At 43.8% G+C, this 27,605-nt stretch overlaps 2 protein-coding genes across 5 annotated transcripts; one reads left to right on the plus strand and one right to left on the minus strand.

Moving 5' to 3' along the window:
• Positions 1 to 57: 57 nt before the first annotated feature.
• On the minus strand, positions 58 to 13,627 carry slu7 (SLU7 homolog, splicing factor). Of its 3 annotated transcripts, XM_076292565.1 has the most exons (16): positions 13,547 to 13,627; positions 6,531 to 6,596; positions 5,857 to 6,016; positions 5,566 to 5,719; positions 5,373 to 5,453; positions 4,585 to 4,749; positions 4,366 to 4,434; positions 3,621 to 3,752; positions 3,205 to 3,302; positions 3,044 to 3,111; positions 2,361 to 2,500; positions 1,815 to 1,976; positions 1,541 to 1,645; positions 1,354 to 1,428; positions 1,146 to 1,268; positions 58 to 939 (listed from the first exon to the last, which is right to left on the minus strand). In XM_076292565.1, the coding sequence occupies exons 3-16, from the start codon at positions 6,009 to 6,011 to the stop codon at positions 760 to 762; spliced, it is 1,707 nt and encodes a 568-aa protein (XP_076148680.1). In that variant the 5' UTR covers positions 6,012 to 6,016; positions 6,531 to 6,596; positions 13,547 to 13,627; the 3' UTR covers positions 58 to 759. The 3 variants fall into 3 exon arrangements, with proteins under 3 accessions (XP_076148680.1, XP_076148679.1, XP_076148678.1); XM_076292564.1 differs by lacking the exon at positions 13,547 to 13,627 and having other exon boundaries at positions 6,511 to 6,596; XM_076292563.1 differs by lacking the exons at positions 6,531 to 6,596; positions 13,547 to 13,627 and adding an exon at positions 6,407 to 6,496.
• LOC143132786 (uncharacterized) lies at positions 6,624 to 19,250 on the plus strand. 2 transcript variants are annotated; one of them, XM_076292561.1, is made up of 2 exons: positions 6,624 to 9,920; positions 10,553 to 19,250. In XM_076292561.1, the coding sequence occupies exon 2, from the start codon at positions 10,681 to 10,683 to the stop codon at positions 18,772 to 18,774; it is 8,094 nt and encodes a 2,697-aa protein (XP_076148676.1). In that variant the 5' UTR covers positions 6,624 to 9,920; positions 10,553 to 10,680; the 3' UTR covers positions 18,775 to 19,250. The 2 variants fall into 2 exon arrangements, with proteins under 2 accessions (XP_076148676.1, XP_076148677.1); XM_076292562.1 differs by having other exon boundaries at positions 6,624 to 9,810.
• The last annotated feature ends 8,355 nt before the right edge of the window (positions 19,251 to 27,605 follow it).

A 27,605-nucleotide genomic window follows, 5' to 3' on the forward strand; every position in this document is an offset into this window, starting at 1 on the left:
AGCGTTGGGAGGCAAGTGCCCCCCGCCCCCAAAGACAAATAAACAAACGTCCGCACATCGTTTCTGCAAAAAGTTTTATTGCACCAGACAAGTCTTGAGGAGGAAAATCAATATCGATTTATAAACATAAATGCAGACAGCCCTTAAAATAAAAGTAAAATTTTATATTTGTCAGAGATGAATGGGAAACCAAAACAAATAGTGAATGCCAAAATTAGTGACCTTTTCATAAGCTCTACAAAACGACACCAATATGTCCATGTTTGAAATAATTATTAAAAACTGTATAGATTTTAGTACTTACTGTATAAAGTACAGTGTCTCCTTGCTATGGAGAAACAACTAAGGTAGGAAACTGGACAGGATTGCAGACTTGCAGAAAAGAATCCCTTTTATCTGACATAAAAGATATTATTATATGGGTTCACACTTGCAAGACTTTGCTTCATTCTTGCAGTGCCCAAGTGACCTAAGGTGGCTGAACAAGACGACAGATCTATACCAAGTTGGTCGACCACTGATAGAGCTTGAGAGACACTGGTAAACACTAGATAACCATTCAGCTTGACAAAAATGTTGGTCCGCTCAAGCAAGGCTAGCAAAAGATGGCCAACTGTGTAAGGACGACCAGCTGGTTGCACTACAAGGGCTTCCAATCCACGACAGGGAGCACAGAGTTCGGTAAAAGTGTGGTGCGTTCCCTGTGCCGTCTGCTGGGAGTGCAGGGAGAAGAGCAGTGGCCGGGCAGCAGAGCGGAGCTCACTGGAACAGGAAGGAGGCCATGGGGTCGTCAGACCGGGGCCGCTTCATTTGGAAGGCCTCCATCTCCTCCTCGGTGGGCTCCCGCACCTCCTTCAGGCTGTTGTAGGGGCGCTTCCTCTCGTCCAGCAGCATGATCTCCTCCACCTCCTTCTGCCTCTGGTCCTCCGCCAGCAAAGCCTGGCCACCAAGATGAAGAGGACAAGACAGGGGTACAAGGTTTGGTTAGCATGACACAATAACACACAAGAACCGGCCATTCAGAAACATATGAGGCTGTTATTATGCTGTTACAGTATCTTCCCGTTTCCAAGAAAGAGATGCCGAAATAAAACAACAACTGGGCTTACTGAGGGGCTTGATAAATCAGACCCAAATAAACATACCTTCTTGAGTTTCTCTCTCTTCTTTGCCTCATCTTCCTCGTCGCTGCTGTCTGAGTCCCTCTTCTTGTGCTTCTTGTCCTTCTTCTTCTTCTTTTTCTTGTCCTTCATCTTTTCTTGGTGAAGCTGGTGAAATCCATTACATTCTAGAGTTAAGTACGTTTAAGCAGATGAGCAATGAGACACAGGAGCAGAGAGCAGAGTTGCCTACCTCTAAGAGAGTCTTTGGCATCTCCTCTTCCTCAGCAACTTCCAGCCCTTCTTCAAATGGAACGCAGGAGGTGCTCTGTGCAACCAGAATATGGTTCATCAGTGTCACAAAATGTCCTTAAAACTGGCAATATTCTAGTGTGTTTTAATTCAACATGTAGGTGAATGCAGACCATTTGAAAACTTACCATTGTTTTCTTGCCTGCATCTCCTGTGCAGTAACTCTGTTTGACCATTGAGTGGCAGCATTTGAAGCCCCACATGCCATCTTTCCAGTAAGAACCCCAGATGCACTGAGAACAGGAAAACAGTTTCATTTCATCTTATGTCTACACAGAACACATTGAATTGTTATAGAATCACCCATTCTCAGTGCCAATTAGGATGAATGTCAAACATTACATAATGAAGAAGCAGCACATCTGTAGAATTACTATTCCAAGAGCAGGTGGAAAGACATACTGTGTGGTTGTTGATGAGCACATCCTCTTCGTATTTGGAGCGGGCAATGGCCTTATCCTGTCCTTTGATCACGGCACCATGACGTGAGTACTCCACATACTCCTCTGTCTGAGCCAACAGCAGCTCACGAGGAGGGGCATCTAAATGCTCTTGACCACCATACTAGAACACAATACAATTCAGACAGAATGGTAGTGAGTTCAAAAGATTCACAAAACAGGCAGCACATAGTCTAAAACTGCCCACATAAGTATTTTTTGTCTATATTTACCTTTTTAAGGAGTAATGAGTGCTTTTAATATCTATTGTGTCGATTAATTCACAGAACTTTCACTTTTTGAGTTAGGTATAGTTAATGTGCTTTTTAACCAATGACAAGGATGACCATTTTTGACCATCATCCTGTGTTTTCTGAGAAATCAGGTTTGGACAAGATGGTTTGGACAATCTCCCCAGGCTGTGCCCCCACCAGCTCAGTTTGGTATCAACACTGTCTCATCCATGTGTAAAGTGTGCATGTCATTCTGTGTGGCCATTGTTTCTCACCCTTTCTAGGATGCTCTCCTTCTGCATCTGCTTGAAGTCCTCCTTCTTGACTTTGAAGGACTGATGCAGCAGCTCCAGTTTGGTGGGGTCTGCCTGCAGGTGCACCTCTGAGCCTTTGTCATAAGCCTCCCAGGCAAATACTGATGGAGAAGACACAGGACAGCTATCAGTTCACATATGGCAAAACCTCAACAAAAAAAAAGCCAGAGCCCCAATTAGACACAGGCCCATTTTACTGGACTGGTGTGGCTACAAATAAAGGCAGGCAGGTCATTAGAAGCCTGGCCAAGTATTTTTGATTGTATTATAAAACAACCAAGTCCAGTAAATCAGCCGCTTGAGCTAGTTCTATGATACTTAGATTGCACACACAAAAGTCAGTAGAGTAGACCGGCCTGCTTTAAAACATCCATTTTACAGTTCATTTTATAGAAACCATGAGCACCATGGTCAAATGGCTATGGTCAAATTCATTCAGATTTACCAGCATGGTAAAGAGAGAGCGAAAGAAAGTATTGCCTCCCTACTCGGTGGCCAATGCCATAAAGTCTGAACGTGTCCATTCTTCAAATATTTATATTACTTTAATCCGTATGGGCTGCAATCTGTCCGCAACCCTGCGATTTCACTGAAGTGTTCAAGTAAGTAAACCCAAGTGAAGACAAAGAGGCTGGGCCACTTACACTGTGTTGAGGCCATGTTAATGGTGTCACCAGTGTAGCGCGCAAAGTTGTCCCCAGCATAGCCGACCCTGCAATACCAAGCACATGGTCAGAACATGCAAACCCACAGGACAGGAGTACTATCTGCCACTGAGCTTCCATAATATAGTCTCCAAACGTACTCCTCTGGGTTCTTCCCTGTGTTGGCATATGGGTTCTCCCTCATGGCTCGAGTCTTGGGGTCATAATAGGCCGAGTTTGGATCCAAGTTTCTGAGGTACTATAAAGGAGAGATAGTAAGTAGCACAGTTCATTAGCCTGCTCATTTGAAAGTAGGAATATGAAAATAGATAGATAGATAGATAGATAGATACTTTATTAATCCCCAAGGGGAAATTCAAGAAGGACTGCGCTGCGAGCAGGGTATACATATACGCTTAATGTGTATTGGGTCATTGCATTTCAGATAAGTTTTTATATTAAAATGTTTTTTTTTTTTGCCAGTTCTATAAAGGTTGAGTAGGTTTGTTTGAACATTTGAGGAAGACTGACACAAAAAATCATGGCAGGGAGGAGCCAGGAGTCCTTGACAATGTACCTTAGCAATGTCTTCTCGAATTCTCAGATTTCTGACAGTGATGCGTCTCTTTGAGTCGAAGTTCTGTCCAGGCATGTCGATGTCATCTGCGTACTTATCCTCATCTTCATCCTCGCTGTCGTGCTCCCGCTCCTGCCACAACCCAGATCACATCAGTCAAGATAAAAACAACACACACACACACACACACACACACACACACACACACACACACACACACACACACACACACACACACACACACACACACACACACACACACACACACACACACACACACACACAAACACACACAGCTTTTAAGAGTTGCACTCATTGTATGAACATAAGAATCTTTTTCTTTTAAATAAAAAAATGACTGGAAAAGCCTACTCAACTGAGCTCAGTAAAATGCTAAATAGAAAAAGAAACAGGACAGAAAAAAGCCTTGTATGATGTATGATGGAGTGAACCATACAAAACTGGTAGGCATTCACATATTTACATGATAAACTCAAATACTAAAGTTCTGCCTCAAAGTGCTGTGCAAAGAACATGCCCTCTTCGTGGACATGGGAAGGGGATCAGCATTACACAGAATAGAACTAATGCTCTGGAAGTACAGACACTTCTGAGAGTGTCTTCTCACTGACAACCTTTATAGTTATACAATAGGAGTGTTGCATTATCAAAGTGTAATGGATTAATACATCACAGAGCTTTTTAGGATACTGTTATGGTAATGTCATCTGATGCGAAAACCTACCATCTGGTCCACAAGCTTCCCTGATGCCAATTCCTCTTGCAACCTCTGTGCTTTTAGAGTGCGTTTTGCCTGTTAAAAGAAACTTCATGAAATACACATACCTCATGTAACAAAAGCAAATACAGCACCAGAAATCAAGGGAGAAGTGAGGATGATCCAGAGGTTTATCTGAGGAGGACAATGAGAGGGAGATGGCCTATTGCAGGAAAGAGCACTCACCAGGTCAACCTTGGAATACTCCTCCACAATGCGCATGTGATCGTCTGGGTCGTAGCCATTCCAGCGATCTCTTTTCCCATCATAATCCAGGGACAGTGTGATTTGATCGTGTTCATCTGGAGCCATGCCTGTGCCAGTGAATTTGGCCCCCACTTTCCTTGGACGCTGTTATGGAGGCAAATAACAAATGAATTGGAAACAGTTTTACCTGGTATAGTGGGCCTCTAGACTGTCACCACAATCCCATTTATGCCAATGAAAGTAAAGTGTCCTTGCCATTCCAATAATATTTTGAAGTGGAACACTGAGAATCTCTTCCTCTAAACATATCAGTCAGGATTTTGGTCACAGATAAAGGACCTCTATGATACCGTTAAAAACATTGGAGTAATGGGGATAGTTATGAGCACAGATGAATATACAATCTTAAACCTCAGCAAGAACATTTAGGCCGTGAACAACAATAATGACTAAAGACTGTTAGGCAAGGTTATAAATCAAGGGCAAGGTTAACAAAACAAGGATGATCATAATCGAAGTCACATTTATCCTGTGTAAATCGAGAGATAATCTACCCCCTTCCATTGATTTTTTTGTTTAAATATCTTTCCCCCTTAAAACATAACATACAATGTCCTTGTCCTTTAATCATTCCATTTTTCAAACTTAACATTAAATAATTGGATGGACACTTAGCTATGTAGAACATGTCCAGACTTTGGGGAGAAATCATTGCCCCTATGCCAATATCAAGTGCATGCTATGTGATATGTGAATGCTGTTCCCACCTCCAAGCAGTCCTTCTTCTTGTGGGTTATGGCTCCGCAGTTTTCACATGCACCCTTGCGGAACTTCGTGCTGACTGATTTCTGTAATTGCCATTGAAAATAAAAGCATATTGTCAGACCATCTCCAACATTGTTACAACTCAGAGCTTCCAAGAAAGCATTTCTATTCTAATTTTGGAAGAAGGGCACTAACCTCCTGTACTCCTCTCTTGTACCATTCCGCAATGTTTGAAAACTGCTCCTCTTCTTCATCTTGAGGCCTCTGATGCTTGAGTGTGGGACGCTTTGAGGGGTCGATATACCACGGCACTGATGAAATGTACTGAGGAATGTGAGGGTTGATGTCCCTAAAAGATGATGCAGATGACAAATGAAAAAAATAATCAGAGATGAGATTAAGTTGAGAACTATTAATAAGCCATTACAGTATGGACTACATCTCCTCGGACAGTCAGTGCATCTTCTAAAGGTGGTAACAACTTACTTTCCCTCCTCATCCACTTCGGCTGGGGCATTTCCCAGCTTTCTCTGCTCCTCAAGCTCTTTCTTCTTCCTCCAGTCTTCACGGGTCATTTTCTTGGGCTCCTCCAGACCCACCACCCCCTCTTGGCCAGTTTCTGCTGGTTCCTGCTGCATCATTTTCGCTTAACACAACACAGAACACACATTTTAATGAATGTTTTAAACTGTAAACAAGACCGTTTACAATTAGCAGCTAACGTTATTTAAACGAGCTAGTGGTAGGTAGTCTGTTTAACTTAGCAGTAGCTGTTTAGCTAACGTAAAACAGACACTAATTAGCATTCCACTAATTTTGAGCCAAGCTCAAAGCAGCGGTCTTTGAGTTTATACTGTGTATGCTTATTCTTGAATATATGAAACGTAACATTATGTTTTTAGGCCATTTGGGCTGTTAGGCAGGCTGCCAAATATGTATACGCAGATTAGTTGTTAGCTATTTAGCTACATTAAGTTAGCTTGCCATCACGTTGAGTGACCATTCGCTTTTTCGGTTGAAATTAAATAAGCATTACCATTTTCCATCTGATCAGTCGTAAACTTTCATATATATATATTGAGTTTATGTAGATGGCGACCAAGTAACTGTGAACCTAATAATAAAGCAGTTGACAATTACCTAGAACACGTCCTTAATACCTGTGTTTACAAGGTTTTGGCTCCCATGATCCGGAAGTACTAGGCAGCAGGGAACTAGACAGCAAGCTGAAAAATATATCAAAATCAAAGTTTATATAATTCGTATTTTTTACAGTCTATGGAAATACGTTATTCTCAAGGGGAAATATACATTATGTAGGTAGGCTACCATACAACTTTAAGAAATGATAAAAGCTGAGCTATCGTCAAAGCCTTTGAAGCCCACTGAATAAGAGCCTTTAGTTTGATTAGTAGCAAGTGCAATGGTGCAATTTGTAATCATAACAAATGCAATGGAAAATGCAATGCACACCAGATAGAATGGAAACTTTTGAATAGTCTACATTCAGACTAGTTTGAAGGCTTTTTGCATTTTTCAGGGAAAATGAAAACATTTTGAACTTTAGAATGTATCGGGTACTGAACTATTCTTCAGTGCTATTTATGCTTTGGTAGTAAGAAATGTCAGTTTTAGTGCTAAATGGGTAGGACTGTTAGACAAAAAAAAACTCTCATGGATGTAGGCTACACATTCTGCAGGATTTGGGAACAGGATTTTTTTTCTTCAGTGGGCTTTTCTTCTGATTAGTTTGAGGCAGACATGCAGGCAGACAGAAGTTTAAGTGTTGCTTATTTCTAGTTCCTGAGTGTTTGATTGTGTTGTTGTTGATTTACCTGTGTGTCGCATACAGAAATATGACGGGTGTTTTTAAGTGAGGTTATATGAGGTTTTAAATTGAGGTTATTTTGTTTGATATATTACATTACATTACAATTGGCTGACACATTTTTAACCAAAGCGACTAACAACATGGTGAAAAGTTTAAGTTTAAGATATATGAGACTGTCCTTTTAAAAGATTTCCTTGAAGAGAAATTACACACATTTGCTAGTCTTGGACATCTGACTTTGACTTGTTTAAACCTAAAACTTAGTTATTTTGTACAGGATACAGATATTAAAATATAGATTTTTAGATAAAACCTTATTGATTTAGTGAGCTTCAGACGATAAGTATCTGTCAAGAGGAAACATCACTATTTAGATTAGATTATGGGTTTAGCATCAGTCTGGCTGATTGCAATTTTGTTCTGTGTGAATGTGCATTCTACTTAGCATTGTGTGTTAAGATCAGACTAATTGTGTGAGTTATTGTAAAGAGATATTGGAAAGTCTTTATGATCCAATGAAGTAAAGATATTACACAACCCTGCGACACAACCATGGCATGTAAAACAAAATGATTGTGTCAGCATGTGTTCCATCCATCAGTATCCTCGTGCCAGGATGTCATAGCTTTCAGTGAGTACAGCTTGCAGTTCTCTGCCAATGGAGAAACAGTTGCATAATGACGCTTAGTCTTCTGTCTCCTGCCAAAATGTTAGTGGCATCAGCCTACTGTAACCATGCGGATGGCATGACAAACTATAACCCAGGACGAGGCATAGTTTTATTAATTAAAAAATTTTTTTAATCAGTAGTGAGACTCTTACCAGTTGCTCTTGGGCTTATCCCGGTCAAATTTAACAAAAAGCACACATTCACTCCTACTTTAACTGTTTATACACACACACACACATAGTTCCATGTAGGCCAGTTTTAAGACGAATGCCTTCAACCTATACAAATGTATCACTTGACAGAGAGCAAAGCTAGGCTGTCTGTATTAAGGATCAAAATTGCATTAATGTTTTCTTCATAAGACCTAGATTTGTTTTCTTCATAAGACCTTCATAAGACCTGATTTAAAATCACGTTGGCAAATTATCAGTCTAGTGTGCAGACATTTTGTCTTCTTAGGTGGCTTTTCCAATAGATTCCCATTATAATGTATTTCTGTAATGACAGGCTTAATGCCGTTACATTGTATAATGGCAGTGGCTTACTGGCCCAGACTCTCACACACAGGCTGATAATAGTCCTTTGTATAGCTTCAATCTAGCCAGAGGAAGACGTCCCATTTCTCTTCATTTCTGACCCTTGTTTATGTTCTTGCAAGTCCGAGTTTATCCAAAAGTAGATGCATGCTTAAACCGATACCCTTCCTAAAAGACACATCTAAACCCCATGTGGATGTTAAAAAAGATTTGAAACATGAGAGTGGTGGAGTTATATGTTCGTGTTTGTCATAAATACCAAAGGATTTTAAATACTCTCAGAGAAACAGTGCCCTGGTTTATCATCCCAAAGATAGCATCAGGGTGGGAGAAGTTCTTAGTTGTCCTATCAGTTACCTAGGAACCAAGCTTTATTTGACTTTGTAGGAGGAGATGGCAAGCTTTGTGTTGGAGGTGTATCTACTGGAGTTTTGGGTTGGAGACAGTCAGCTTTATCTGCTGTAGAGTCGCATGCTAAAGCCCCTTCATTACAAAGGTGCCTGAAATTCTTTCCCCATGAGTGATATAGCGCCTGTTCATATAGTGTAAGGCTTTAACAAACTAAAATTAGAATGAGGAGAAAATGTTAGGCAAAACCCTGTACAGTTAATATATTTACAATGTGAATCCATACGAAATAATGTAAAAGGCTTTTGGAGCCTTTGAAAGCTTAATATTCCTGTCACTGTTCTACTTGCTAAGTTTCTCTAAAGGCCGTGTGCTGTCTTTTGAGACTGAGTGCATTCATATTGCTGTCAATAAATGTACATTTGGGCGGATTTCAAGCACTCCAGGAATTTCCAGGAAACTGCTATTAACTTTAATTAGTATGTCTAACCCAGACATAATCACCAAGTTGGTGATGTTCGTCATGTTATCTACCCCACTACAGTGAAGTTGACATTTTGTGTCCCTTGCGCCTTCAAACACACGATTGAGTTTGTTCCCTTGATAGCATTGGTCTATATTTAGGAGGGCCCTGTGACTGTTGGCAGAGCGTGTCAGATTCCTATGGTATGCTCCTTTCTGGCCGGACTTGCACCTGCTGCAAGCTATAACCCTATGCTCCTACTAGGCGCAGACTGGGCAGCTTCTGCCAAACTTCAGTCATAAAAAAATCCAGGTCAGATTTATTAAGTCCTTTTCTTGCAGAGACTTAAAGGGTGGGGCTGGTGTACCCTCCTTTCCTCTTTTCTAATCTCTCATCTTTTAATGATGTTGTATCTTTTTATAATGTGGTGTCAATATGTCTTTCAAAGGGCCAAATGTGGCCAGACTGACTCTGTGGTCGGTGGATACTCTGCAGAAGTGCTGGACTCTGCTGGAGGACGACACTGGCTAGAATGAGGGGTCAGTGAGGGACTGAAGACCCAGGACTCCTTTGGGAGGACTATCGGCTAGAGGTAAAGTTCAGTTCAGTTCAGTACACCTCTGCTCTCTCTAAACGCACTCATGTGGGAGAGTTTGCTCTTCCATTCAACTCAGTCCGAGAGAATGCAAGGGCAATGAGCAGGTACTTGTTCTTTTTATTGCATTTTTGCTGTGTTATATGCTCACAATATGTCACCTTAAGCTTGGTAATCAAGCTTGATATTTAGAGTATTTTGTTATATGCTTGAATTGTGTAATGGATATCTGAAAATGGTGTGAAGTAATTCTGATTTCAACAAATTCAAGCAAATGAGATACAAGCAATTTAGTGTTTTGATTTGACTCAACATGACCACAAGTTTTTAGGTTAGGGAACTATTCGCATTTTTGATAAAAAAAGATGTGTATGGGTATTTAAAGTTGAGAAGGGTGTAGAAGAAAATGAAACAATGGGTAAAACAATTTGAGCCCACATTTTATGCATGCCTTTGTCTTATACGTTATACTTATAAGATGGAACGTTTTGATGGCATGTGTTTTTTTGGACACATGCATTTTTAAAAGTTTCAGTTTGTTCAGTACTAGATGTATTCATCAGTAAGACATAATGTTATGTTCACTTTTCTCCCAATTTGCTATTTGTGTGTGTTTTACCATAGATTGTGTGGCTACACAGAGTTGTAATTTACTTTTGTAAATTTTTTTTAATTTAATTTGTTTTTACTAATTTAATGCCTGACACCTGAATGTCTGACAAGATGATTCATTTTACAGGGGATGTTCAGGGATTTCAGCAACAACCCTAACTAGATCAGGCTACTCAGGTACTTCTGATTTGCCATACTGGCCCCTCTACACACTGCAACACTGCATCCTGTGACACCGGGGTCTGCCGAGAAGCAATGGAAAGCTGGGTCCTAGAGGGGGACAGCTACTCATTCCTCAGCAGTGCTCCTCGCACCTTCAATCTGCAAAATAGGGATCGGCCGAATCGTGTGGAGATCTTTGATATCACCAGAATCCCGAGTCAACGTAGCGTTATTTCTGAGACCACCTGCCTCTGTGACATCTTTGGTGACGACGGTGAAGCACATTCCCTCTCTAGTAGCCCGGCATCGAAGGCAATTTTCAAAAGGGAGGTGGATGAAGTGACACCTGTGGACGACACCACTGATTCATCAGGATCTTATCACACAGCCAACGACTCAGATCAGTCGAGTGAGTCGAGTGATAAATTCAACGAGTCAAGAGGGGCTCTGCCCTGCACCCTTGAAACTGATCTAAATTCATCTGCATCAGTGACAGCTCCATCAGATGGTCTGGATACAAGTAAACCCTTACAAAAAGCTGACTATCTGGAATCTGACTCTAGCCCTCAAAGCACTGGGGTTTCCTCTGACAGTCAAGGAGTGAACTCATTTTCCTTGATAGAGGCCTCTCCCATTAATGAGCCTTTGAGTTCAGGAGTGATCAGCCCCATCAACGCATTTCAACGTGAGAAACCTGAAAAAAGCTCAATACAACCACAGCCAACTGCAACTTATATTTCTGAGACAGAGAATGGTTTCTCAAGTCAAGATGACTTCAGAGATTTAGGCTCTCCACTTGATAGAACAAATATTTGTCGAATTCCTGTATTTTCAATCATACCTGAATCAAGAGACAGTCCTCTACTCTTTGAAACAAGTGATACAAAAGGCTCTGCTGATGAAATACAGGAAGGTAAAGCGGGCACAATTTTTTTGTCTGAACCTAAGGGAAAATCCAGTTCTTCTGAAGCCTGGACAGCAAGTTTTGTGAATGAACAAAACATTACAGCCTCATACTCCGAGGAACTGTTTGAGGTAAACCATATTGAAAAAGGACACACCATCCCCTCAAATGACATAAGGGGTACCATTTCAGCTCAGTCCGAAGTAGTTGAATCTAAAGTATTACCTAACTCATCATCATCTGAGTCCACAGTATCAACTGAGTTGTCCTCACCTGAAGCCACAGCAGTTGCCAGTTTACCTGAGTTTAAAGACATAGCTAACATTTCCTCACCAGAGTCCATATTAATCACTAATCCCCCTGAGCATATAGAAGTTGCTAGTTCACTCAAGCCCAAAGTTACCAGTTTATCCGAGGTCGAAGATTTACCTTACCTTTCCACACCTGAGCCCACAGTACTCACTAAGTCACCTGAGCCTACATTATTACCTACATTTTATTCACCTGAACCCCCAGTAGTCACTAGTTCAGGAATACCACTTACACCCACAGAAATTAATTTACCTGAACCTGAACTAGCAACTAACCTTACAACACCTGAGCCCATAGAAATTGTTAATTTGCCAGAACCTGAATTAGCAGTTAATTCCCCTTCATCTGAACCCATAGATATTGCTAATTCACCAGAACTTGAATTAGCAGCTAACTTCCCTTCACCTGAACTCATAGAAGTTGCTAATTTACCAGAATCTGAATTCACAGCTAACTTCAATTCACCTGAACCAACAGAAATATTTCATTCACAAGAATCTGAATTCGCAACTAACTCCAATTCACCGGAACCAACAGAAATATTTAATTCACAAGAACCTGTAAACATTGCTAATTTCGCTTCACTTGAACACTCTATCATTTCTGATTCACCAGAGCCTGAAACAGTAGCATATTTTTCTTCACCAGAACCCACAACATTTAGTTGTTCATCTGACTCTTCTGTAGCCAGTTCAGCTGAGCCCATAACAGACAGTGATTTATCTGGGCTCGTATCTGAGGCAAATTCACCTGAGCCCAAAGAAACGGATACTTTACCTGAATCCACAGAAAGAGCTGTTTCAACTGAGCCCATCACTTTTTCACCAGAGCCTATTGTGATTACCACTACACCAGAGCCTGAAGTTATTACAACTTTGCCTGACCATTTAGTAAGCCCTAACCCATCTGAGTCCATAGTGGTGTCTATTACACCTGAACCGATATTAATTTCAATTTCTCCCAAAACCATCAATATATCTACCCCCGAACCTACTAAAATCAACCAGTCTCCTGAACCCACAATAATAACACCTGAATTTGTGTTAAAATCCCCATCACCGATGTTTAATCCAACCTGTGTTTCACCTGAAATACGGGTGACTTACTCAGATGAACCTAGAGCAACGCCCTCTCCCTCTGAAGATGTGAGAATGAGCTACTTTCCTGAAACTAGAGCCATGTCCAGCTCACCCCATTCTGGCCATGCAGCATCCCCACTGGATTCAAGAAGAACTACCCTGACCCCTGAGATGAGCACTACCACACAGACAAACAGGAGAAACCTATCACCTGAACTTATAAATAGAACTCCATCGCCTTACAGAAGTACAACAACATCACCTCAGGTAACAGGTTTGACATACAGTGTTGTGTCATCAGATAGGGTCATGACAGAGTCACCTGAAATTAGAGGTATAACTTGTAGTGTTTTACCAAATGAGATGAAGCATATGGCACAATCACCAGACCGTCTATCTGTCAGAAGCCCTGAAAGCTCAAGTCTGTTGGCTGAGACCAGAAATACGACCCCGTTCTCAGAGTTGAAGGACATCTGCTCCTCCCCTGAACTAAACAATGTCACCCCTGAGCCAGAGCGTTGTGTTTCAGAATGTTCTCTTGAACTGTGGTCCCCAAGCTCCCCATCTGCAGTGAAAGACACAGCATCCTCACCAGATTTACAGAATAGAACTCTATCACCTGATGTTGCTGCAACTAATTATTCACCCATTCGAACATACTCACCTGGGCAACGAGGGATATCGAGCTCACCTGAAGAAAGATATGTTAGGGTTTCACCATCTGCCACTTCACCAATATCTGGAGGACATCATCTTTCACCAATTAGTGCAAAAAGTGGAGCTAGCCCCTCCACTGAGATTCACGGCAAAGGACAACAAGTGTCTCCTCTCTCTTTCAAAAGCAAAAGCACAAGCCCTTTATTTGAACGTGAGTTACAGGATGAGTTACAAGAACAGGAAATGTGTGGGCTGGATCCTCATTCAAACACAGTTGCATCTCCAACCCATCAGTACAGTCCGATCAACCTGCCTGATCCCTCACATGAATCCTTAAGAAAATATCCAACACCAAGGCAAGTAGACACTGACAAAATGATAGAAATGAAATCTGAATCAATACATTGTGAGAACCCCTCAAACTCAATAGCTTGGTCCCATTCTGAAATTGCCTCTAAAGTGGATCAACATAGTTGCTGGGAGGAAAATGAAAGACGGAACCCAGAAGCATTTGAAAGACAATCGGTAGGTGTGAAGGCACGCCACAGGGGATTGACATGCAGGGAAAGCCCCACTGTCAGCCGTGGTGACGGCAGTGGAGAATATGACTGCTGGCCATGGCAGGACAGGGAGGAGGGTAGAAACAGAGAGGGTGAGGAGGGTAAGGCGTCAGTTCAGGGGGAGGGGAGGAGCAGAGAGGCGGGTTACAGAGGAGAACAGGTTGAGCTGTCATTCAGTGCCAGGAATAGAAAGGGGCCTGCCAGCTACAGCGCAGCTCCCACAAGCAGAGATCCAAAGCTAGGAATTCCTTCTCGCGGTTATTCAGAGTGGCTCCTCGCAACTCGACAGCAACAGAGTAAGATCAGAGCTCAGACCTTGCAGCAAGAAAACAAGGCTGGTGCCAGGAGGCTAAAACCAGTCCCCCGGAGCAATAACACTGGGCCTGGCCGCTTCTCCACAGATCACACTAGTGAGACCTCCAGCATGGGGAGTGAGTTTGATGAGGCTGACAGTGAGGTGAAGTGGCTGACAGACGTGGCTTTCAGTAGCCTCTCAAGCCCTCAGGTGGATTACCTGGACATGTATAACTCCAGCCACAGGTCGTCTACAAACGCCTCACAGCCCTCCACTCAGGAGAGCCCAGGTGCAACAGCATGGCTATCCTATGCAGACCTGCGTGGCTCAGGTCAAGGTGAAGGTGACGATGTCTCACGTCAGCCTTCATATGTGCCACCACTGGGTGCCTTGGATCCCTCGAGGCGCTTTGAGCTGGGAAGTTTTGAGTGTGTAGATGTGGCTTTAGAGAGCAAAGAGGAGGCCAGGAAAGGCAAAAGAACAGTTCCGAAAAGGCAAATTCAGCTCAAGAGACGTGACAACAATGAACCTACGACCAAGGAAAACACGGAGTGTGCTTTGGATTCTCCTTCTATGGAGAGACGTTGTAAGGATACCTTTGTACGGCAGCACAGTACACCAGTGACCATTGAGGAGGATATGACAACAGATGACCCTGAGACAGATCAGCCGGACCGAAAACAGAAGATGCATAAGTCCTTGTCCCTGGATGAGACATCAAGCAAAACGAAAATTGCCTCTTGTCTTCTTAAGAATGTACTGTCTAAGAAAATGCAGAGTTTGAGCAACCAAACTACACATGATAAAGAGGATTTAAGTCCATCTGAAGACATTAGCAAGCCCTTTGAGAGTACAACCCCACCTCCTGAAAGAGAGGACTCTAAACCTGACAATGATGGGTCCAGCCAAATTTCAGACAACAGTCTGCCACCTGTGAAGCCACCAGACAGGGAAGAGCAGAGTCCACCTCAAGTGGCTAAACAGCAAAGAGGTTTTGCGCCCAAAGTGCCTCCAAAGCCGCTGCATTACACCCTTCCTCCTCTTCCTCAGGATATTTCAATGAGGCCTGAACCACAGGACAAAAAAACAGTTAGGAAAGGAAGTCCTCTAGATGCCCCTACAGAGGGCAGAAAAATGGAGAAACGGAAGCCAGAGTATGGTGGACAGCAGGCGGCTAACGGTAATCTTGGAGGCAAGCACAGCAGTGACTCAGCGAATGTCAGTGTCGGGAATACAGGCACAACTGCCACCCGAGCCCTGGGCATGCCGAGTGGAATGATAAACAGGGACCAGGAACGTCATGCGAGACCGGAAAATCATAAACAACACAGTGGCAGGAGCATGTTCATGTCCAAAACGCCAGAAATAATGCTAAAGCCCTGTACGCCCAAGGAGAGAAAAAAACAGTCCTCTGTGAAAGTTTCTTTGTCTCCTAGTCTGGAGAGAAAAGCTGGTGACAGCCAGGAAAAAGTTCTGGAAGAGAAACAGGAGGAACCCGAATTAGAGGCCGAGACAGAGCCGACAGAAGATGAATGTGACACAAATAAAATAAAGAAACCCATGCATAAAGTGAGGGATGTGAGAAGACTTGTTAAAAATACATATAACCTTTCTTTTAAAGCTGCAGCCCCTGCTGAATCACCACAAGAGAGTGAACCCCAGGCTCAGGAGGAAACAGTACCAGTGAAACCTGCCCCAATGCAGATTCAATGCAAAGCTATCAGCAGGAAGGAAAACAAAGAACCCTCTCAAGAAAGTGACAAGCCTGCAGACACCTCAAAGACAGCTGTGGACTCCACAGATATGAAGACACAGACAGGTTACCCCCACATCCCCCCAAAGGCAACTCAAGCCAACAAACTGACTTCAGCCTTGCCAAGCAAAGAACAAGACCCTGTTGCCCCAAGAATGGGCACCAACACTGTTTTAGCTGCATCCAGTCAAGTAGATAAAGTCTCAAATGAGACTGGTCGACACCCAAAACCGAGCAGTTCACCTCAAATCCCTAGTAAAGTGTCAAAAATGTTATTTCAGCCAGATGGCTCATCAAAAGGCATTCCAAATCCAGACGCCCCACCTTCCCCGCGTTTAGCAGCCACAAGCAGCAGCCACTCTGTATCTATGATACTCAAGGAAAAGGGGATGCAAGCTGACATTGGGGTTTGTGACGTTATCAGTGAAGCTAGTAGCAATCCTCGTAAACACATTAACAGGATTGAGGTGCCACTGCAGACGTCCTGCATGGATGACACTCTAGGAGAGACACCCAGAAAGGAGGTAGACTCAGCCCGACATCCTGCTGCCCCATCTCCAAGGCTTGTGCTCAGTGCTGATAAGACTGTGTCCAAGCATGGTATCTCCCCAAAGCCACAAGAGCAGGACAAGAACGTTCCTAAAGTAACGTTTGAGGAAAATCAGCCATCACTTTCTAGAAAAGTACAGGGACTGACTGACTTAGTAGTTCCAGAGGTTGTCAGCATCAGCAAAGAAACAGCTTCCCCAGTGGCAACAAGCAAAAGCCAGCTTGTTACAGAAGTGAAGCCTGCATGTGGGGAAGTGAATGTACCTGCATTGCAAAAGAAATCAAAAGAGATAGAGCTTCCTATACAGGTTAGATCCATATCATATGACAGGCCTAAACCAGTGCTTCCTACAAAACCAAGCTGCAAGCAGCCCTTGATAGAAATAAGGTCGATATCAAATGAAAAAACAAAAGGAGACAAACAACAACCTGCAGTGGATAGAAATCAGGGCACAGAAGAAAGAAAGTTTGAAGCAGTTGCTCTTGGTGAGACAATGACAAAGCCAGCGCCACCAGTCCACACAAATAAATTAGCAGTATCAGCTCGCTCAAGCTACAGGCCTCCCCCAAACAAAATGGCAGCAGTATCCAGCTTGACTCAGAAAACAGCCACAGTTGAATATTTGAATGACAAGCAGATCCATGAAGTAACCACATCTCAACCCAGTAAAACACAGATGCCAACAGTTGCCACATCAAGAGTCCCAGGACAACCCATAATCTTGAACAAACCATGCAACTCCGGGGCATCCAATATGCCAGGCCCTCAGGAGCAGGTGATGCCAGCCAGCACCAGTGGTTCTGTCCAAACAGTGGAGCCACTGATGGCACAAGCCCCCAGCTACACACAGCAGCTAGCTGTGAAATCACCTGGCAATCAGGCTCAGAGAGAGGATCTCCGTTTCTATGCTTCAGATGACCCTCCGAGCTATGATGAGCGGGAGAGTTTCAGCCCATACCTCCTGCCAGACTTAGCTTCAAGAAGAGCAAACAGGTACCATCCAAATTCCAGGCCTCCTCCATGCTCTTGCAGCGCAACATGTTCCTCCCATCCTGGCCACCCTCGTCTCAGCCCACACACTCGCACTCCTCCCATGGCCCCTCACTCTCCAGGACAGTCCCTGCCCTACCCCGGGGTCCCACCTCAAGCCCAGGTCCGTCCTCATCAGTGCAGACCTGACAGTCAACCTCTGACCTACAAACCAGGCTCACCTAAAGCCCCTATGCTGAACCCTACCCAGCCCCCAGCCATGTTCCAGCCACTCCACCCCCCGCCTGCCTGCCCTGGGCCACTGCTGCAGCCGTGTGGGGAGGAACGGCAACCTCCTCCTGGTCAGCATGGGGACCGGCGTCCAGCCCATCATCCCACACAGCAGCAGCAGCAGCCACCAGGTGCCAGTAGTGGGCCATACAGTGACCATCTTCATCCATCCAGCATGCCCCCCATGGAGTCTAGACCCCAATACCTGTGCAGTCCACAAGACCTGGCCTCCTCTTATGGCCCAGAGTATGGGAGCGATGGGACAGGGGGTGGTAATGTCATGTACCCAGACAGTGCTGGGGGACTTGGGTATGGACAAGGAGGCCCTCGCCGTGTTCTTCTAGACCCTGACACAGGGAAGTATTTTTACATTGAGGTGCCTATGCAGCCCCTCAGAAAGATGCTGTTTGACCCAGAGACTGGCCAGTACGTGGAGGTGCTAATCCCACAGCAGGCTCTGTCACACTCTGGCCTGTATCCCCCTCCTGCGGCCCCATACTCCTCCCTGCATGGGCCAGGTATGTATGCCCCTCAGTACCTCCCTTACCCTGTTCCAACTCATCCCCAAGCTACTCACCCTCCTCGAAATCCTGAGCCCCCGGTCCCCACAACGCTTCATCAAAACAGCATGGGTTACGGAACTCCAGGAGGCCAGGTGCCAAAGTCTGAGCTGCAAAACCAGCCACCTCTGGATCAGGGCTACCTGGAAAGCATGTATTATATTCCAACTGGAATGAATGCAAGCCCAAACCCCACACCGTCTGACTGCTATCATAAGCCCTCTAACTTGCCTACTTCAGGGAGTAGAAGATCTTGAGCTAAAGGACTTGAACTGCTCCCAGTTGTGTGGAGAGTAAATGAATGAATGAATAAATTGAGAGGCCTCACCTGTCCCTAGGGTAATAGCAGAAATTACTTGTGGTACTGTTTGTGTTAGAAAATTTTGTTTGTACCTTAAATGAGAATATTTCATTATATTAAATTATTGATAGGTCCCCATATTTTTCACTTGGAGTAGGCTACACATTCTGTCACTGCAAATCACATTACCCCCATGCAAGCACTTTTCGAGTTTTTTTTATTTTTTTTTTAGTTTTTTGTTGTTGTTTTGTGTGCACATGAATTAAGCAGTAAATGTCATCACTTACTGAATGTTTTAAGGAATAAAGTTGCTGTGTAGATTTATATGTATAATGTTTGGATAAAAGTTTTACACATTAATTAATTCTGTTTATTGCCCTTCCTGAAATTCAAATGGCTGTTAAACCACATTTATCCAATAAAGAATCAGAATATAATTTATACAATTTTTGCTAATATTTTTGTACATTTTAGAGCTCATGAAACTACAGCATCTCTGTATGGATGGACCGTGCATGCACTCACCATGAGTTAACACTGTGATTCCTCCATTTTTACAGAGCACTTGTAGCAAACCAACATAAGCAATCCTTTTTAAATGTTTATGGTCTAAACACATATCACATTAAGTTGTGACACATCTTTCAATTTGAATTAAAAAAAATATATATATAAAAAATTAGCCACATGTTATATAGAAAGTGGTGATACCCACCAAGTGCCCTCCTTGTCTTAAAATATGGTGTAGAACTCTGGCTACCATTATTTCATGTATTTGTTTTGTTTTTAATCGCCTATCCTATGATTTTTGGGACTATGATGTGGTTGTTTATTCATCTTGCTGCATGCTCCCCCCACCACTGTCACGAGGGACTCTTCCAGTAGGGTTCAGGAAATTGAGAGATACTTTGTCAAAGAGTGCCATCTCATGGAGAGAAAAAAACAAGATCATGAAATGGTCATTCATGACTAAGCCCTTCAAATGTAGCTCCTCTGTATTTATTTAGCTAGTGTTATAAAGACATCAGGACATTTTACATATTCATCCTCATATATGAAATACAGTTATGGTCACAATTCTGCCCTATACTGTCAAAATATGAAAAGTATCTTTTCTTCATTGGTCAACCAACAAGCTATGACATCATATGAAACAGGAACAGAATACTTCATTATTATTATCACACATTTTTCATACTTGGGTGTGCCCACAGCTGAAGAGAGAAGGAAAACTGTGCTGCTGGCTAAAAACTGAGAAATCAGTGAAGCTCAGTTGCAATTCGAGTTTCATACAAAACAAAACCTGATACAGTAAAATTAAGATCTGATGCTACCACACTACCAAATTATAGTTCATAAAAATGTATATATGAATACTAACTGCAAATCACCACTGTTTCTTCAGTGCCTTGTGTTCGTAGGCAAAAGGCTCTTCTTCCAGAATGTGGTTTAGCAGCACTGCCTCTTCTGCTGTCACCTGCCAGACCTGAGCCAGACCAAGGCCACAACCACTCCAGCGTCAGGGCCTGTCTGTGTCAGATCCACACACTTTCCCCTGTGGTAGTCCGCTCACTGTAGCTACGCATTTAGGGCAGTTAAAAAATAACATACACTCATAAAAGGCATCATAGAGCTGACTCACTGGGTTTCTCCAGCTGGCTGGCATAGAGTCATTTAATAGGGAATGACCCCTATAACTACATGAGCTAGTTACTTTGTTGTCATCAAAACAAATACAAATACGCTCTCCAACAGGTGTTATCTCTGAAATCAAAGATAGAGCCCAGGTGTTTGTCTGCATGTGTGTGGGCGACTGGTCTGGGAGACGCATCATTCAGCAGAATTGAAGGTGTGAGTTCTGGTGTGAATATCTGTTCCTGATACCTTCCTCATAAAATGCACAAAATGTGTGTGATTCGCAATTAGTAGCCTACATAGACATGTGATATGTCATTTCCACAATACAAACTAGTAAAATAACAAGAGAATACTGTCTCTAAAAGTTGCATTTGCTTCGTACAGCTGGGTAGACAGGAGACCTGGTTGAAAGGTCCACCAACATATTACACTGTATGTAAGTGAGGAAAACATCAAGAGCTGTCTAAGTGGCAATACAGTATGTACTGTATATCATGTGAGAGAACAACCATACTCTAACACTGATATCACACTCTATACATCAACCATATACTGGCAACTTCTGCCATGTGACTGTAGAGTAACTATGTGAGGTGGGAAGATCACAAGCATCATGAGGACATGTCCCAGGGGAATAGTTTCTGTGTAGAGACACTGTTGCTTGTTGAAGTTTTTCCATTCACTACATGATTGCCTTATTGCCATGCCCACCCTCCAAGCAGACACACACACACACACAGACACAGACACATACATACACACACACACACACACCTCCTTCACCCCACCCACGCTCGTAACCGCACCTCGGGGTGACTTGCCTGGACTTCCTGCCTGTGTCTGGTCTGTTGTTGACCCACGTGTAGAGGGTGAGGGAGGCACATGGGGACTGGGTGCCAGCGGTGGCTGTGTGGGCAGAGTGTGGATCACCCCTGTGGGGGCGGGATACAAACTGAGTCAATAGATAGCTGTCGGCACTATTTTCTTTGAGCGCTGATACCACTTGTTTTTGCGAGCCTGCGTATGACCTCGCCTATGATTGTTTCCACCATTGCTCTTTGAACAAACGAAACTTGAAGAGCAACAGAAAGAGTGCTGTTGTGTGTCTTTTAGGGTGGTACTTTTTGTCAAAGACTTTGATGATGGACATTACACAGTCCCTTAACATGGGTGCTAGTTGTGTTGTGCGGCAGAACCTTATCACACCTGGTATCAGTATACAAGCATAGACTTTATAAATAGTATACAAGGGGGGTGTTCCATAAACAGGCTAATGTGGACAGATGAGATGGAAGAACTGACAGAACTTCATGTTGTGGCTATCAATAATGTGCCATTGTCGAGACTAATAGGCACCCAAATAAGAAACAAATCTGAATGTACAAAGGCATTATAAAATGCTGTTACACTTTGCCATGGAGGGATTCTCTGTACCATACTCATTTTTCTGAGAATCTAGCTTGGTTTGTGGTTAAAGCCTATGCAGCTTGGGTAATGATTGTAATTTACACAATCCATCAGCTGGTGGCTGGTTGAGTCTAGTTTGAGCACCTTGCTCAAGATCACATCATCCCCTTCTGTTGATGCAAAGCAATTATTTGAATGAGACACAAGGGCCACTTTCGTCCATATAAGGACTTCCTACAGAAGGCATGTCTGACAACACACACCTCTCTGCAACACACCTGGTGAGCAAGGCAGATTGGGAAACCTGTTTAAGCAGAGACCCTTCCGGTTTTGTTTGGTTGCCGGGTAACAGACACGCCTTAAGCCACAGTCAAGTGTTTGTAAACCATAAAGGTGTGTAGGTGTGTGTGTGTGTGTGTGTGTGTGTGTGTGTGTGTGTGTGTGTGTGTGGGGAGGGGGGGGGGGTGTTTCCTCAGGTGCCACCAGGAGGAGCACTCTCCCCCGTGTTCTTTCCCACCTGCTAGGATTTCACACCAGGCCGCCAGCATTACATCATCTCCAGCATTGCCCAAAAATATGAGTGACAGATGTTTTTCATCAGTGAAGAGTGAATCACCTCAGATTGCCGCCGCTCACTTAATTACCTTAATTGCTTTTTTGGAAGAGATTTCCCTAAATCTCAGATTAACATTTCACCCCATAAATGACAAAACATCTGATCACACCCGTGTGTGACTTCATTGCAAGCACACTGGACTGCAAATAGCAGAGGCATAGTAATGCTCCTGTTCAAAAATTGAAGCAGAAATAACGTGTCTACAGTCTGACATGGCTTCACAGTAAAAGTGAAGTCAGAAAGGAAAATAGTTGTTCGTTGGTCCGCGTCTGTCTGTCTCTCATATTCCCCTGAGACACATTTGTGGGTGAGGTACTGGATGATGTAATGGCCTCAGCACTTTGCCCTGCTCCCATACCGAGAGGATTTCTCCCCAGCAGACTTGAGCATGTGATGAACCGAGGGGGAATGGGAGGAATGTGAAAGAGGGATAGACCTGATACTATACTACATTTTTCACCTTTGGCCAAGAGGCTTCCCACAGCTAGAGAGAGAGAGAGAGAGAGAGTGAGAGAGAGAGAGAGACATGACGGAATCATAATCATTCACATATGTATAAATACCCTACATTTAAAGTTTACTTTGAAATATCTGGTAAAAAGCAGTGTTTGCCTGTGAAAACACATGTGTGGTGGCCATGGAGACGGGGATTCCCCCCTCTACACAAGCACACTGAGGAGCCAAGTCCACTACAGCTGCGCTGGCCGTTAAGGTTTAGCTGCAATTACATGTTCATAGCATGAGATAAGAAGAATGACTCAGGCCCAAAGGCCCTGTCTGGACATCTCCTCTCCAGTGGAAACAGGCGCTGATCTCCTGGAGCTGGCAGACAGAGTGGGCCGTGTCAAATCCACTCACCTTTTATTGTCTTGACACCCAATATTTCACCAGTGTCTCCTTGTCTTGTCCTCACCGGCTAGTCCAGTCATTCACTCACAAATTTGGATGGCTGACATAATAAACCAGATGGCTCCAATATAATGTAAAGCTGACCACTGTTAGTTCAGTGGCGGCTGTCGCAGATACCAGTCTCATTTTACAAATGGCCGTCATTTGTATTTGTCCATCCAGTGATATGGATCTCAAAAGTTCTAATTTTAGAACAAGTGATTCAGCCACAAATGGTAGGATATCTAATTTGGGTGAATATTCCAGGTGAATATTCCAGGCATTGTCAATCAGAATTTTTAGATTTTGTGAAATTTAGTAGGCTAACACTGTTTTTCTTTGTTTGATTGATTAGACGACTAATGTAAGATGTGCTAAAGGAAGTCTTGACTTCCTTTTATAGCTCTCAAGTATCATGGGTGAGACCATAAACAAACCGTGACAGCGTTTGTAAACCACCAGTGCCCAGCTCTGCTGTGAGACACTTGGTAATTATCATACAATGGAATTCATGGAATCTAGGATCTACCCGTGACAATCTAGAGAATGCGTGAGGCTGAGCTCCAGAAAAACAGGCAGACTTCACTGAGGCATGCAAGAGGCTCACCAGAAGGGTGCTACTGGCATTCCAGCAGTGCACTTATCCATGTCAACCATCCCGTCTTCAAATGTTGCTAAATCAATACCTCCCATTTATTTCATTGGGGGAAAAAAACTTCGACACACATGCACAGTCATATTTTGTGATTCAGATGGCTAGGATTTCATTTAAACACTGCCAGGCTGTCCACATAATTGGACAGATAACTTTTAATTGTGTTTTGATGCAGACGCAAAACTGCTACTGCCCAAATGAGTAACCACAATAGGCGACTGTGGGTTTTAATATGCAAGTTTGAGATTCCTTACACCCTATAAAAGGCTGTACCTTCAAACTTGTATTTCAACCTCTTAGTTATTTGACACACATCTATACTCGACCTCAAGACACTCCCCCTTACAGAGAGGCTCGTAAAGAAATTAGTGATGACTAATCAACTCATTTTCAGCTATCATAATACGGATGGACATCCCAACACACATGTAGCGGAACACCTGTCTGAGTGCAAGCTCTACGATGCTGGCCAGTCTCGTCATATGGCAGCTGTGGTCACTTCCTTTGGTCACTCTGCATTTCCTTCCTTTCATCCCACGCAGAACACCTCCTACTGTCTCCGAGGCAGAGGCAGCAGGAAACCAGCGCGATGACTCGTCCCCACCGTGGCTGTGGCTCTGGCTAAAAGATGTTTGTGGAAAAGCAGCCCACAACCCTGGAGTTTTCTTTTCCCTTATAGCTCCCTCTTACGCAGAATGGCATACCGCACCAACAGTTTCTGCTTTTTTTCCTCCAGCAGATTGGACTGAAGGCCTCTCTATAAACAACAACGCACGAGTCAAATCTGGAAGTATTTATTTTAGTGTTATTTTTAGCCAATGATAGCAAGCTTGTACAATGTCAGCCATGAAAATAAGGCGTGGCCAGGCTATATTTGCCTGGGGGAAGGGGGTTGATGTTGGGGGTTGATGTGTGGAGTAGGCTCTTGGTGGCACACAGACACGGGGGCAGGCGTGGGGTAAAAGTGTGCCCCCATCTGTCAGTGGCCTGTATGTCTTCCCAGCCCTCCCATTAAAATCAGCCCGCAACAAGAAGACAGCAACAGACCCAGAGGTCTAGCCAGGCAATGACGAGAGCGAACGCTTCATGGCAAGAGAGCCATTCATATGGCCCACACCCCCACTTGGTGGTCAGTGTTGAACACTCGTGCCATGTTTCACTTATTGTACAAGCTCTTGTGGTACAAACGTGTGTCTGTCGTGTGTATGACACGGGGCATTTGTCAGATGCTGCAGCACTGTGGGTGTGGGAGCTCTCAAGCACCATATGCTCGTATGCATACCGCATACCTGTATGGGGCTCTAAGGAAGTCTGCATTTGTGCTCACTGACTGGGGGGGTAAGTGAAACTGCAGAAAGGGCAAGGAGGGAGGAAATCCCCACGTGAAACTCGACAACCCCTGACATCTGCCATGACCACGCAGGCACTGCAGGTAGTGGACTTCACAACAACACACAGACACTAAGCAGACAGACTGGAGCAGACAGACAGACAAATGAGCAGACAGACTGGAGGACAAACAGACCAGGAAGAAAATGAGTGGGACAGAAATAAAGGCAACCATTAAACACAAATGCAAGGAAGAGGAACAGACAGACATCTAGACACTTACGACTGCTTCCTGTGAGTCTTGCTCACAACCTCTGATGCACCTCCATCAGATTCAGACTCAAGCATTTTCTTTTCATCTTAACAATGCATCCGTATTCACTTTCACTGCTGTTGATAATAGTAAACAGGCATGATGACACGTTGTGCATCATTACGTTCTCACTCGCCTCAGACTCCATAAAAGCATGTCCTGCATGTGCTGTTCTAGAGGATCTCTCCTTTCTCCTCTTTCTCTGTAGGGTTTGGGGTCAGACCGCTTTGGGAATAAGTGTAAAAATGACACAGTGGCACAGATCAAAGCACACAGGGGGAGGCTGGTCAGAGCTGCAGAGAGTTAAAAGCTCCTTTTAGGGACATTTGTATGTGAGCCTGGAGGCTCTGAAACTAAAGAGGGCTTCACAAATCCCCCAACTGCCCTCCCCAGGGGTATTAATAACACACATCCATCCGCCCGTCTGCCTGTCCATAAACAATAACCCGGGTCAGGCAGGAGGAGGGGAGCCAAAGAGGGTGGAGGGCTGCGGAGTTGACTGTGTGGAGGGGGAGGGGTCTTAGGTTATTCTGACAGGTGCTGAAAAGACATGTCACCACCCCATACACCTCTCTACCCCCCCCCCACACACACACACTTCAAACCCCCCCCTCCCCACACACACACACACACACGCACACAAAGACCTGCATCACTGCACCACTCTGAGGTGGGGTTATATGTGGAGTGTGATGGAGACCCTCAATAAGCATGTATTTTCATCATCAGTCATACTCTTGAGGGGGTGAAGGGTTGTGATTTGGGGTGATGAGGTGGTACACTGCAATGCCACCATGTCATCTTGGGAATGAGTCATCCGTATCCTTAACACATGAGCCAAACAAGTGCATGTACCACGTCTGAGCATTTCAATTTTTAAATGTTTTTTTTTTTCTATCACATCCATGCATGCATGAATGCATATCTATGTGTGTGTGTGTGTGTGTGTGTGTGTATGTGTATATGTTTGCTTGTGTATGAGAGAGGGTGCGTTTTGTGACTGGGTGGGTGTGCATGTTGTGTGTGAAGGTGAGAGTGGTGGTGGTGGTCTTGTAAGCGATGAGATCATATGCTGCTCTCTGAGCTCCTGGCAGAGGGGCTGGTGCTAAATACAGTATGGGGGGAATGCTGGCTATGCACCCGCACTGTACGCCGTGTGATGGGGTCCCTCCCAACCGGCCCTCCGCCTGCATGAGTGCTGAGCTAAAACCATAGATAAGCACTCACACACACACGCCATCCACTGGCCTGGCAGAGGGAGTGGGACAGGCAGCCAACCTTGAGGTCATAGCTCAGCCTATTATGCATGCAGGTCAGTTTGAAATCTGCACGCTGGACAAGTCCCAGGGACCTTTTGGACTTCAGACAGCCTCTCAACACTGTCTGTAACTTGTAGGGAAAGTCATGTGTGATGACTAATTACTAAAATATTGACATAAGTTGTTGGACAAAGTTGAACGATGTCAATGAGTGCAACAGAGTTTTATTGTAATGACAGATTTTCAGCCTGTTTCTAGAATATTTGTCCAATCATTTATCGAAATGGCCCTTTTGTGTTTGCATTAGAGAAGGCAAGATATTCATTTTGTGAATAGAATTAATGTTCAAAACAAGTAACTTACCTTATCATCAAATGCTTTGATTTTTTTTATAATACTGGGTTTGATAAGAGAATGAATTTGTAGTTGGTGGGCTTTTCTGTTTTGGTTGGGGGCTGCAGTCAGTACAGTATACTGATAACATTACTACAGCAAGTAATGAAGCTTTTTGGCCATGATACCTACTGGTCAGACATATGTAACAAATTACATATACCTGATGAACCCATATGGGTAAATTCAATTCAAAAATTGAATGAACAAAATGGAGTAATGGGGTGTGAAATTGCTGTTTGTCACTGTAGCTACGAACATTAATCTACAAACAATGCTGGGTTTATTA

This window comes from Alosa pseudoharengus, unplaced genomic scaffold (genome assembly GCF_046254945.1).
Source record: "Alosa pseudoharengus isolate Yale_2024_CS ecotype anadromous, Long Island Sound unplaced genomic scaffold, YU_APseudo_1.1 YU_APseudo_1.1_scf_19, whole genome shotgun sequence".
NCBI classification, from domain to species: domain Eukaryota; kingdom Metazoa; phylum Chordata; class Actinopteri; order Clupeiformes; family Clupeidae; genus Alosa; species Alosa pseudoharengus.